This window comes from Haematobia irritans, chromosome 1, assembly GCF_050003625.1.
Source record: "Haematobia irritans isolate KBUSLIRL chromosome 1, ASM5000362v1, whole genome shotgun sequence".
Lineage (NCBI taxonomy): Eukaryota > Metazoa > Arthropoda > Insecta > Diptera > Muscidae > Haematobia > Haematobia irritans.
In genome coordinates, this window is record NC_134397.1 from 46,316,772 (window position 1) to 46,329,689 (window position 12,918).

The following is a 12,918-nucleotide window of genomic DNA, read 5'->3' on the forward strand; positions in this document are numbered from 1 at the left end:
TTGAAATTAGAACTTGCTGGACCGCGTGTTAGAATAGATTTCCAGCAGAAGGAATGCACAAAATATCCATTTTAAACTGATAATAGGATGTAAATTAAACTGACGATGTGATGCACATTTTCATCCAGAAGTTGTTGATTTTAACAATTTGTTGTTTTTAACACTTTTAATTGGTTGCACTTTGAAATGTTTCTGGAAACTTTTTCTTGTTGATAAGCCACTCATTTTTCATTGGTCAGCTTCTTAATGTTTGCAAGAATGTAGCATCCAAAGATTTTAGTTTTCTGCAAAAAGATTAAAATTTAGTGACTTCTGTAAAGTTTTGATTTATTTTTTCATATAGACTTACCAATTATTATAAAATATTTGAAGCAGTTCCAGTCAATTGTCCAACTTGTTTCATCGGTCAGCTTTTTAATGTTTTCAAGAACGTAGAATCCATAATTTTAGTTTTCTGCAAAGACATATACATTTAGTGACTTCCTTAATTTTTTTTTTTCATTTTTTATTTTCACTTACCTATTATAGGTCTGTTTTCTTATTGCACTGATAACCAGTGCAAAAAGAAAACGCAAAACGTCTAACCAGTTCAATTTTCGATTTTGATTGGCAACACTTGGTCGTCAAATGTCAAAATCAAAGTTATTGTTTACAAATAAAAATAGGGGGTATACATTTAATAATCAATTTATAGAAATAAGTGTACCAAAAACGAAAGAGTGATTATTAATTTTAAAGGATTTGCTGCTTGCCTTTCAAAAACAAATGACTGCTGGCAACAGCTACGTGCGTGGAAACAGATTCAGTGCGTCATGTTTATCAACCAAACGCGTGGAAATATGGGAATTTGCTCAAGTGGTGGATTTACAAGTGGCTAATACCACAAGCATGTGTGGTATAGAAATGGATATGCCAATTGCATCAAAATCACAAAAGCCTAGTTAACGTAGAATTACAGACTTCGGCCAGCCATCACAAGAGGGAGAGAATATACAGGAAATATAATTCAACTTAATACCACAAATTATTTAATTAAACACCATGTCATCGCAAAATGTAAAATAATTTACCCACGCCGAAGTTGCCAAAAATATTACAAAAGAAAAGAATTGGTTCATAATCCACAACAACGTGTATGACGTGACCCCTTTTCTCAATGAGCATCCTGGTGGTGAAGAAGTCTTGATCGAACAAGCTGGTAAAGATGCTACAGAAAATTTCGAAGAAGTTGGTCACAGTTCATATGCCCGTGAAATGATGCAACAATACAAAATCGGTTAACTAGTTGCTGAAGAGCGTACAAATGTTCAAGAAAAATCCGAACCCACATGGAATACTGAGCAAAAGAACGAGGAATCGTAATGAAGTCATGGCTGATGCCTTTTGTCTTGGGTTTAATAGCCACCTTGGTTTATAAGTTTTTCTTTGGAACGAAATACCAATAATTGTAGGCAGAGAAAAACATCACCACCACCAGCCACAAACAAATATCGCAAGTTTATTTGTATATTTAGTTGAGAAAGGGATTTCTTGCTGTTTTAGACCATAAAACAAGTCATACAAAAAACAAAAACAAAACATATACAGTGACTCACAAAAATATTCTTTTTTATATCTTGAAATCGCAAACCGCTTAACATTTATATGAAAAAGTTTTATTAAAATGTTTCCATGGATATACATAACAGCAAAACGTAAACAAAAATCGTGAAATTAATTTTATTGTATTTTTTTTAATCATTAGATCAAAAAACTACAAAAAAAGCTCACAAAAGTATTCGTCGTATCAGTAATCACATTGTATGAGACATTATTTTGGTCCACTTAGTATTTGGAATAGTACCCTTTGTTAGCGCAAATGGCTTCCAGTCGTCTTGGCATCGACACGTTTCTTGAGAGATTTTGCCCCATTCTTCTTGTAACACTTTTTTAAGGGCTGTCCAAGATGAAATTTGGTTTTGTCCGATCCACGGTTCCAAATGAGATCCTAGTTTTCAATGGGGTTGCTACCTGGGCTTTGTGGTTGCGTTTTGAGATATTTAGTGTTGTGAAGGAGCCATATTTTCACATCCCAGGCCGTGTGTTAGAGGTGTTTGCTTGTTGGAACAAGGAGTCTTTATCACGAAATCCCATTTTAGAGGCGCTGGAGTGAAGATTTTCTTTCAAAATTTTTAAATATGTTAAAAAACATTTAGGCGTTCATGGTTCCATCAATAAAAACTAAGTTTCATTACACTTGTTTTTACATTTTTTATTTTCAAGGTTTCCCTAAGCTTTCGCCGTGAAAATAAAAAATGTCGAAAAGTGTAAGACAAAAGTTTTTATTATTTTAAAATTTATTAAGAAAATGTAACCATTAAAAAAATTAGGTTTATTTTAGTTATCGGAATTATTATTTCTTCAGCAAATTAACTTAACTTTATTCATTTTTGGATTATGTTTGTATAATTAACCCTCTAATGCCCCAATTTTTTGGCCATCTGAATAAATATTTAATGTTAACGACACAAAAGCAAGAAAACTAAACAAGAAAATTTTATAGGTAAAATTCAGTATATGCTGCAAAGCCTCTTGAACAGTTCCAACTGTTTTCTTTTTATTTTACCCATTTTTATTGTGTTAAGGTGTGTTTTACTAAAAGCTTCCTTATTTATTGAAGCCCGCCTAAAGGCGGGATTGGGCATTAGAGGGTTAACTAAAGAATAGAAAAATTATACACAAATGAAGCGTAAATATCTAAACAATTCATGAAAATTTTAAATTTTACCGCAAAATCCAAACCAAAATCATACTGTCTTGGTGAATATTTTCTAAATAATGATGAAGAAGGCAATTTTATTATTATATACTATTCCAAATGCTATTTTTATACCCTCCACCATAAAATGGCGGTTTTTTAAGTTTGTCATTCCGTTTGTAACAGATCGAAAAATTGCTCTAAGACCCCATAAAGAATAGGGTGGTTAAATTTTCAAGGGCCGATGTTGATTTTGAATAAAACACAAACTATTTAGGACATTATTGAAATTTTATTTTTTTATGATATATTCGTATTACTCAATTATGTATGGAACAAACTATAGGCCAAATAGACGCCACGACCTCGGTGGCACACCTCCATCCGATGGTCCAAATTTTCGATGACGCTGGGGCATAATTGAGGTTCTATGCCGTTAATGTGCCGAATTATCTCGTCCTTTAGCTATTGAATTGTTGCTGGCTTATCGACGTACACCTTTTCTTTCAAATAACCACAAAGAAAAAAGTCCAACGGTGTCAAATCACATGATCTTGGCGGTCAATTGACATTGCCATTACGTGAGATAACACGGACATTAAATTTGTTGCGCAAAAGAGCCATTGTTTCGTTAGCTGTATGGCAAATTCGGGCCATACAAAGTTCGTTATCATCTTACGATAGCGAACACCATTCACAGTAACTGCCTGACCGGCCTCATTTTGGAAAAAATACGACCCGATGATGGTCGGTCCGTCTGTTGAAATCACGCCAACTTCCGTTCGAAACAAGCTATCGACTTGAAACTTGGCACAAGAAGTTGTTATTGATATAGGTCGTATCTTATTGGAAAAGGGCCATATCGCATTACTTTACGTATAGCCCCCATATAAACCGATCCCCAGATTTGACCTTCGGAGACTCTTGGAGGGGCAAAATTCATCCGATCCGGTTGAAATTTGGTACGTGGTGTTAGTATGTGGTTTCTAACAACCATACAAAAATTGGTCCATATTGGGCGGGGCCGACTATATCATACCCTAAACCACCCCATGCGAATTAGTAAACATAAGCAAGGGTATCATTGGTATAGGTTTGGGAGATGAACCGAATTTCCTTATTTATGAAAATTAAGCAGTATACACTCAAAAAAAGGCATGTCCTGTTACAAAGATTTTGTCTTTACTTTAAAAATTTACTTTTTCCCTTTCCTTTTTTTTCCTTTTTTTTTAAATCCGAGCCAAAGAAGCGGAGAATACTAGTAAGGATATTTTAAAGACACATTTTTTTTTTAAATTTCGGTTTTGTGTACTTCTTTCTAGGAAGCGAATTTTAAGGTTTCATTTTTTCAGCTTTTGTTCTCCATGTGCTATTAAAATCCTTTAAAACTAGTTAACAACTTTATTTTCCAAATTCAGACTCGACTTCCAGTATACTCATAGAAAAAGTCTGCTAAAAACAGCAGTAGATGTCTGCTGTTATATTTTTGTACTTCACGGCCTAATGAACAACAATTTATAAAATGTTTATACCCTGCGCCACACTGTTGAACAGGGTATTATAAGTTAGTGCATATGTTTGCAACACCCAGAAGGAGACGAGATAGACACATGGTGTCTTTGGCAAAAATGCTTAGGGTGGGCTCCTGAGTCGATATAGCCATGTCCGTCTGTCCGTGAACACATTTTTGTAATCAAAGTCTAGGTCGCAATTTAAGCCCAATCGACTTCGAATTTGGCACAAGTTTGTGTTTTGGGTCAGAATAGAACCCTATTCATTTTGGAAGAAATCGGTTCAGATTTAGATATAGCTCCCATATATATCTTTCGTCCACTTATACGGCCCTAGAAGCCAGATTTTAACCCAAATTTGGTAGAAATTTTGCACTAGGAGTACAATTGGTAGTATAGTCAAATGTGCCAAATTTTATTGAAATCGGTTCAGATTTAGATATAGCACCCATATATATCTTTCGTCCGATTTAGACTCATATGACAACAGAGGCCAAAGTTTACTACCGATTTTCGTGAAGTTTTGCACAGAGAGTAGAATTAACATTCTAGCAATGCTTGGTAAATTTGATTGAAATCGATTCAGATTTAGGTGTCGTTATGTGTGTTAAATTTGAAGGATTGAGATTTTATCAAAATGTGGATCTAAATACAAAGTTGTGTATATTATAGTCTGCCCCGCCAGACTTCAGATTTTCTTATTATTATTATTATTATTTTTTTTTGACTAAAATTATGTTTCGTCCCATAAAGTTAGATTCAAATATTAAGTACATAGATTTTGTTGAAGTGTATACAATTTTGTCTAAATCGGTGCAGATTCAAATTCATGCATATGGGAATATCAACCTTTATATAGCTCGCAACAAACTTGAGATGGTATCAATGAATTTGGTCCACAATGAAGGGTATAATACATTATTTTTTTATTAAACATAGGAACGACATTGGCCTGAATTCGAAACATAGAGTACAAGTACACACACTTTTTCATTAGAAATAAGTTGTTTTAGCACACTATACGAGTGCTGGAGATCATGATCGCACTGAATAATCCATGTAGACGGTATTTCCCGTGATTGTTATGGTAATATTACATGGGACAAACTGTTTTTGAAGATTTCCTTTATACTCTATAAATCGGAGCCATAACATGTCCAAAAAACGACCCCCAGACCATAATATTACCCCCACCATTATTGAAGGAACTGTTTTTATTTCTTGGATTAAGACTTTTCTTTGGACCTTCGTACTAAACTTCCACCACCCGAGCCATGCAATTTAAACTTTGATTTGTAGGAAAATAAAACACATTTCACTGATTCTCATGCCATTTAAGGTGTTTTTGTAAAAATTTAAGGCGCGGTTAAATTTTTTCGAACTCCATAATTATTGTGAGTCTCACGAAATACAGAGAAGGCCTTTGACGAAATGTCCAAATGAAATCGTCACTTCCGTGAGAGTTCCTTTATTGGAAGTTGTTAGAGACGCTACATTTAAAGTTGGGCCACTAGATATTTCTACATAATTCGATACATATTCCTGTTTTTGTTGCAGTGAAACAAAATTTAAACAAATACTTCCGTTTTGTTTATTTACATTTGCTTTTGTTTCTTCTTCTTTTCAGTATGTGACATTCACTTGAGATGTGTTCCTCCCCAGTATTTTAGTTAGTTGCCAATTCATATTTTGACAACTACAAAATTCGCATATAATGGTGACTCTGGTGCGACTTGCACTGATAGTTGCACTGGATAGAACACCAGTGCAACGATTGCCATACAAAAGTTCTATCCAGTGCAAAAAGAAAACAGCCCTTATTATAAACTACATATTTGGAGTAATCAGTTATTTGTTTAAAATTCTCCAATTTTTTATTTCTTCCAATTGACCACGAACTTCGTTTAACAAAATGGATGAAACTACATAAAAAACTGTTACAACAACAATAGGTACTGAAACGCTCTCCAAAGCCAAATTTAGGTTGATATCTCCACACACATATCCTTTTTAAAAAGAAAAATTAAAATTTTCTTAAAAAAATGAAAATGATATTTATTTTTCAATTAGTATTGTAGTGTATTATGTAGTGTAGTGTATTATTATATATTTTATTTTGATGCAAATGAATAAATTATACAAAATACATAGAATTTTGGATTTGACTTTCAATTTGAAGTGGGGATATATATCATTCATACAAATTTAGGTTCAGAAGTATTTGCAACGATGTTAATTTTGAATTTGACTCGCATCGAAAATTGTTTGACAAATTGTTGAGTAGCGATGCATTTCAATTTGAGGATAACACTTGATATATTATTGCTAATGTGTTGAATTTCACTGTTGAGGGTAATGGCTGTTTTTTTGTTAAGAACGCGATTTTCTCAACAATTTCTCAACTTGAATCTTACCCTAATCCTTTGAAAAACTGTTTGAAAAATTGTTGAAATTTAGCATTTTTCGAACGTTTTTGTTTATTGGGATAAAATGGACAGCACATTGAATTGTATTTGGATATAGCTAATCTAGAGTTGCTCCGAAACACGCACTTAATACTGGTAGCTACTTTACAAAAATATATCATGGCAATCCCGTCCGTCGTTTACAAACAGCTGATGCAAAATTAGGGGTTGATGTCAACTAAACAACATATTGGAGGAAGCTAATTTCAAGAAAATTGTTAATAATATAAGGCAAGAATTTTTATAATAGAACAAAATGTTTTGTTGTCTTCGAACATGTTTGAATGGAAATTTGCATAAACCCAGTCGGAGCAATCTACCCAATAATCGAACAAAGGAGCCAGAAATACATCTATCATCTACACATCTTGGTACCTAAAATATGTTTAGTTTTTCAGATTGCCTTTTAATTTTAATGTTTATTTCATAGGCACCGAAGTGATTCTATTGTCAAATTATTTGCGTATTACCGGTACTGGAGGTGCTTTGGCCACAGCACCTCTTGTCCAATCAAAATCATATTTCGAAGTGAAAATTCAACAAAAAGGTATTTGGTCAGTGGGCTTAGCAACACGCCAAGCTGATTTTGACAAAAAGTATGGCGGTTTGGATAAGGAGAGCTGGTGTCTATGTTCGGACAATGTAACGCGCCACAATTCCGAAGAATATGGTCCAGTAGTAGCAACAATAAATCAACCAAAGACCACCAGTAATGGTGATGTTGTTATAAATGGTACTTCAGTGCCAGGCTTAATTGGTATCGAAGATATGAATGAAGATTTACTTTTGACTACTGGCCGCAGTGATGGTGATAAATCTGCTCAGGACAATAAAACTGAAACGACTGCTGATAGTAGAGAAGATACGACACAACATTTGTTTCCCGATGAGGGTGATATTGTTGGTGTTTCTTTCGACCATATTGAATTGAATTTCTATTTTAATGGTAAAAATTTGGATGTTCCGTTCCGTAACGTTAAGGCCAGTACTGTGTATCCGGTAATTTATGGTAAGTCATGAGTGTTTTGCTCTTGTATGCAACTAATCATCAGACACAAATCAACCATAAGCAAACAAAATTATTTTCTCCATATTAAACAAAGAAACAACTTCAATTTCCGATTCGACCTCTGCCTTGAGTTTTGAATCATCGAAATTCACTATTTTTACTCAAAACCTATTCCACGAGCTTCTGTTTCTGTACGCAAAGGCGCTACCATCTTCTTCATTATATATACGCTACCATCTTCTTCATTATATACCAAAAAAAGAATGTAACTTCATATACACTTAAAGCATGAGAATGTATTTCATATTGGCCTGTACCAGGTACAACAATAAAAACAGTACTATGAATATGTAACTTTAAGGTCTAGAGTTAAAGGAGCATTTAAATGTGAATCATAAGCTGATTTCTGTTCTTTTAGCCATCCAAATTGGAATTTTTATAATTTGTGGGTAAGGTGCTCGACTGCCGTTTTGGTTTAGTGATAAATGCGTGGCCTCTCCACATAACGGAAGAACATTGCATTATTTTCTAGTAAACTCGTAAAAGCTTCTGTCGGAAGGACAGTCAGATTAAACTCGTATTTGTGTTTTTACCGCGTTGAGAAATATGGAAAAATTGGTAAAAGAGCCAGATGGGTTCGTGCCGCGGTCGAGTTGGAAGCTAAAAACGTCATTGGCTGAAAACAAATATCAGCCAAATAACAAATAAACAAATATCATCCGATTTAGTTAAGGTGGATGGAGGAAGAGATCAGCCCGTAGCAAAAAAAGGTCCGTCTCCCACTTAGACCATATTGATCCGATTTACTTTGATGAAAACAAACGTCCGTTTCGTCTAAATCTATCTTATACTTACACAGAAAAAAAAAACATCATGAAAATTGTTCTAATCAAATTTTTAATTGAGTTAAAAAAAAAATAATTAAAAATTAAATCGATTCAAAAAATTTTGAATGAAATCAAAAATCAATCACAAACATTAGTTGTATCAATTAATTTTTTGAGTTTTGTGATTGATACTATAATTTTTTTGATTGAAGACATTTCAATTAAAAATTAATTTGATCAATTAATTTCGTGAATGAAAACAAAACAATATTTTTTGTGTGTACCCACGCATTGTGATTTTATTTGTTGTGTTTCTTATTTCAGTTGGGAATGGTGCAATTTTGGATATAATCTTGGATAATTTTCATCATCCCCCTCCCAATGGTTTCGAAAGTATTATGCTGGAACAATCTCTGTTGTAAGATCTGGCAAACCTCAATTTTTCTTAGTATTCTATGTTAAAAAATGTGTGAATATAATAATGGCAATCAGGATGATGGGAGAAGAGGAAAACATACCTAATAATCATGAACTGTTAATGATAATAATCTAGTCTCACTCTCTTTTAATTTTAAACATTTTGTTAATAACCCCTTTCTTAGGTATGTTTTTTCCGCATTGGTTTCATATTCATTCCAAGTCTCTTAAAAGATATATTGTGGTCGTCTTAAGTTGATTTTAAATTACGTATTTTGTTTATCTCGAATGTTGGTCTTGTGAAAAGAGCGCATTTCTTTTTTTTGCATTTATCATTTTTATGTATATTACGTTTTGAGAATATTTTTTTTTATAATTTTCGTATTTTCTATAATTTTAATATATGAAATTAGTTTTTTAAAAGATTATAAATATTTAATTCTAATTTCAAGTTATTATTTGTTCCATTTGTAATATTCTATTCTATATTTGGAGAAAGACAAGGCTTGTAATTATATATACACGTATGTATTAAAATAAATCCTTTATTCATGCAGTCTATGATTACAAAATAAACGCGAATAAAATAAGAAAATAAAATTGTAGTGTCCTGTGGTTTTTAAGACATTTCTATAGATAATAAATTAATGTGCTAATCAGGTACTCTTGCAGTCAATCAAGTAGGTATGACAATCATTATGGATGAATAGATCTTCTGCTAAACTATTTGTGCTAAACCTTTTTAGACCTACCCGCTACGATTTACGGGGAGCCACCGTGGTGCAATGGTTAGCATGCCCGCCTTGCATACACAAGGTCGTGGGTTCGATTCCTGCTCCGACCGAACACCAAAAAGTTTTTCAGCGGTGGATTATCCCACCTCAGTAATGCTGGTGAAATTTGAGCTTCTCTAAGTGGTTTCACTGCAATGTGGAACGCCGTTCGGACTCGGCTATAAAAAGGAGGTCCCTTGTCATTGAGCTTAACATGGTATCGGGCAGCACTCAGTGATAAGAGAGAAGTTCACCACTGTGTTATCACAATGGACTGAATAGTCTAAGTGAGCCTGATACATCGGGCTGCCACATAACCTAACCTAACCTACCCGCTACGATGTTTGAGGTGGATGTTTATCTACGAAATTGAGGTTTTAGGATGTCTGAGGTGAAAGCAGGAAATATTTTCTGACTACAAATGTAGGATTACAAATGTCTAAAATCGACTTATTAACTAATTTACTTCTTGCCAAAAATGTCTAAAAGTCTAAAGAGACTTTTTGTAATCTTATGAAGACGATTTCTGATAATTTTCAAAATCGACTTTAGATGTTGACCAAATTTGATTCGATTTGATGAAAAGGGCGTCATTGTATTAAAATGGGAATATGCTGCAAACATGTTGACTTTTTTAAAATTTGAAACAAGTCAATATTTGCTGGTGTCTTTAATACGCAAATACCACCATAGTTCATCAAGATCGGAACGTCTACAAGACAACGCATAGGTTAGTTTGTTTTCAGTGTGGAGACGAATTCTTGGGCTATTATAAAAGTCTCGTCGGTTGTAAATCCATGGTGAAGTTGATCTTCAGCATAAACGTACATATTATTTTTAAGTCTTACATTTGTTATTTAAAATAATTCGGAAAATTCTTATTCTATAATGTACAAAATTAGTATAGAACCACAAATCTCCATTTAAATACGGTCTGGAACATGAAGTTGCTCTGAAGCGTAATTGCATTTCCTTTTGCATTGGTAATCTATTGAAAGAAAATAAAAAAAACGCTCAGTATAGATATATATTTTTTTAAGAATGCGACATTGAAAATTTGTACAAACTAATGTCTTACATTATTCTGGTAAAAATTCTTCAAACCCATGCACTGCATCGTTTTCATCACTTTCGTCTTCCTCTTCTTCCATATTGGATTTGCTTTTAATCTGTACTACCAACGATTCCAAATCTAATAATTGCTTGTTAATACTCTCATCCAGGAAATTAGTATCACTGGTGGTCACCATTGCAACTGCATCATTGTTAGATTTTTCAATTTTCGATACAGTCGGCGCCATTGGGACAGGACAATCGTCCCAATCAATTGGCGTAGCAGTTAAAGCTCGGGATGATGTTGAAGGAGCAGGTTCAGTAGTTCTGTAGCAGTCTTTCGTAATGAGTTCTACTAAACTTGATTTCAATTGCAATTCCTCTACCTTTTTGAGATGAAAGAACGTGAACGTTTAGGAAAATCAGATGCGTAAGACCATTTCCGGCTACTACATACTTTTAAAGTGTTGATGGATTCATTTATATTTCCCAATAGTGATTCTAGTGATTTTTCTATTTGCACAAGTTGAAGTTGCTCTTTTTGTATCGCTTGAACTTTCATTTTCTGAGCCTTCCTCATGATTTTGGTTTATTTTGAAATTTTAACTTGGCGACAGACTAATTAAATCAGCTGTTTATTAGTGGACTTGCCAATTCTTTCTCATATACACATGATTGTCTACACAATTAATCAATATAGTTGGCAACAGTGCTACGCTTTAAAAACTGTTTCTAACCAAACGATGGTAAATACATTGCCAATTATGCTAACGGAAATTATGAAAACGGTTGTTACCATATGAAAACTGTATTATCTACACACATCCATATGCATACTGGCCTGAGTGGAAACAACAATGTTCTTTTTTATTGGACCAGAATTTTTTCATGTTCTACTACAACCAAAGAAATTTGTTAGTAGGGACAGCAGAAAAGTCTGCTGAAACAGCAAAAAGTCTGCTAAAAAAGGGACAGCAGTCACTGTTTGCTGAAATAGCAAACATTTCCTGCTATTTTTAAGCTCGATTACACTAAACCATGTTTTATTTTGGCTAAAACAAATAAAAATGTCAACTTAGGAGCTATCCTAACATAATTAAAACAATATTTTATGAATATCTATAGTATTTGACCAAAAATCTGAATATTTATCGAATTGAGGCATAACAGCAAACAAAATGTTTGCTGATCGTATTTAGGAGAGAAGTCTTTAACAGAGCAAAAATATACAAAAACTACTTTTGTTTCTTAAATATGCTTTGGGGAAAAATGTATAACCTAAATATTTATAAATTGTTGTTCATTAGGCTCTGAAGTACACAAATATAAAAGCAGACATCAACTGCTGTTTTTAGCAGACTTTTTTCTATGAGTGTACAATCTGTAAATAGGTACAAAAATTCTTATTGAAGGTGCGTCTACATCTGCAAAAACAGTATAAAATATGTCTTATTGTTGAAAATTTTATTATATCTTAATGCGGAATGATCCAATGCAAATATTACAAATGTTTGTTTTCGGTGAATTGAATTATTAAAGAAAAACAACCGTGGAAAAATATCCATTTTAGCGTGATAATGCCAAAACCGCAATTTTTCACGATTACTTTTCTTTAATAATCCATTTCAAACAATATAAACTATATGAAAAGTTTCTTTGGGCTATTTCCCTTCAAGTTATAATAAAATTTGCATCAAAGAGTTATAATTTTATACTTTTTTGTACTGATTTAGTTTTGATTTTAGTGGCTGAACTCGAACTTAGTACTAGAGGTGTGCACGTGACACGAAAGCCGTGCGTGAGTCGTGAGTCACGCTCATGACAACGGCGTGAGTGTGCGTGATTAACAAACCAAAATGCCGTGCGTGAGCGTGAGTCACGAAAATATTCCTGCTCACCAACATAAAACGCTTAAGAGTTAAATTCAATTACAATTTTAGTGACACCTGAGATGTTAAGAGTTTAATAACACTCTCGATTTTAATAGTGCTCATGTTTTCAGACACTTCGGTAAGGTAAATTAATCATAAAATTATTCGTGAGGCACGATATTTTTCGTGAGTCACGGTATTTTTCATGAGTCACGACGTTTTCGTGCGTGAGTGTGAGTGAGTACAAATTTTCTT

General features: G+C 33.5%; 2 protein-coding genes and 1 pseudogene across 2 annotated transcripts; 2 read left to right on the forward strand and 1 right to left on the reverse strand.

The window, feature by feature from the left end:
• Positions 1–611: 611 nt before the first annotated feature.
• LOC142220820 (cytochrome b5-like) lies at positions 612–1,717 on the forward strand (annotated as a pseudogene).
• Positions 1,718–6,853: 5,136 nt separating this feature from the next.
• Positions 6,854–9,566, forward strand: LOC142220821 (SPRY domain-containing protein 7). The gene is made up of 3 exons (XM_075290181.1): positions 6,854–7,084; positions 7,144–7,722; positions 8,874–9,566. The coding sequence occupies exons 1-3, from the start codon at positions 6,970–6,972 to the stop codon at positions 8,969–8,971; spliced, it is 792 nt and encodes a 263-aa protein (XP_075146296.1). The 5' UTR covers positions 6,854–6,969; the 3' UTR covers positions 8,972–9,566.
• Positions 9,567–10,570: 1,004 nt separating this feature from the next.
• On the reverse strand, positions 10,571–11,434 carry LOC142220822 (uncharacterized). The gene is made up of 3 exons (XM_075290182.1): positions 11,250–11,434; positions 10,818–11,178; positions 10,571–10,727 (listed from the first exon to the last, which is right to left on the reverse strand). The coding sequence occupies exons 1-2, from the start codon at positions 11,370–11,372 to the stop codon at positions 10,819–10,821; spliced, it is 483 nt and encodes a 160-aa protein (XP_075146297.1). The 5' UTR covers positions 11,373–11,434; the 3' UTR covers positions 10,571–10,727; position 10,818.
• Between the last annotated feature and the right edge of the window lie 1,484 nt (positions 11,435–12,918).

Bases quoted from the DNA above. Each gene is read 5' to 3' on its own strand.
- LOC142220822 (XM_075290182.1), bottom strand. From the start codon at position 11,372: ATGAGGAAGGCTCAGAAAATGAAAGTTCAAGCGATACAAAAAGAGCAA. The intron at 11,179-11,249 runs GTATGTAGTAGC...CATCTCAAAAAG, and splicing joins AATCCATCAACACTTTAAAA to GTAGAGGAATTGCAATTGAA.
- LOC142220821 (XM_075290181.1), top strand. From the start codon at position 6,970: ATGTTTTGTTGTCTTCGAACATGTTTGAATGGAAATTTGCATAAACCC. The intron at 7,085-7,143 runs GTACCTAAAATA...TTTATTTCATAG, and splicing joins TCTATCATCTACACATCTTG to GCACCGAAGTGATTCTATTG. The intron at 7,723-8,873 runs GTAAGTCATGAG...TTCTTATTTCAG, and splicing joins TGTGTATCCGGTAATTTATG to TTGGGAATGGTGCAATTTTG.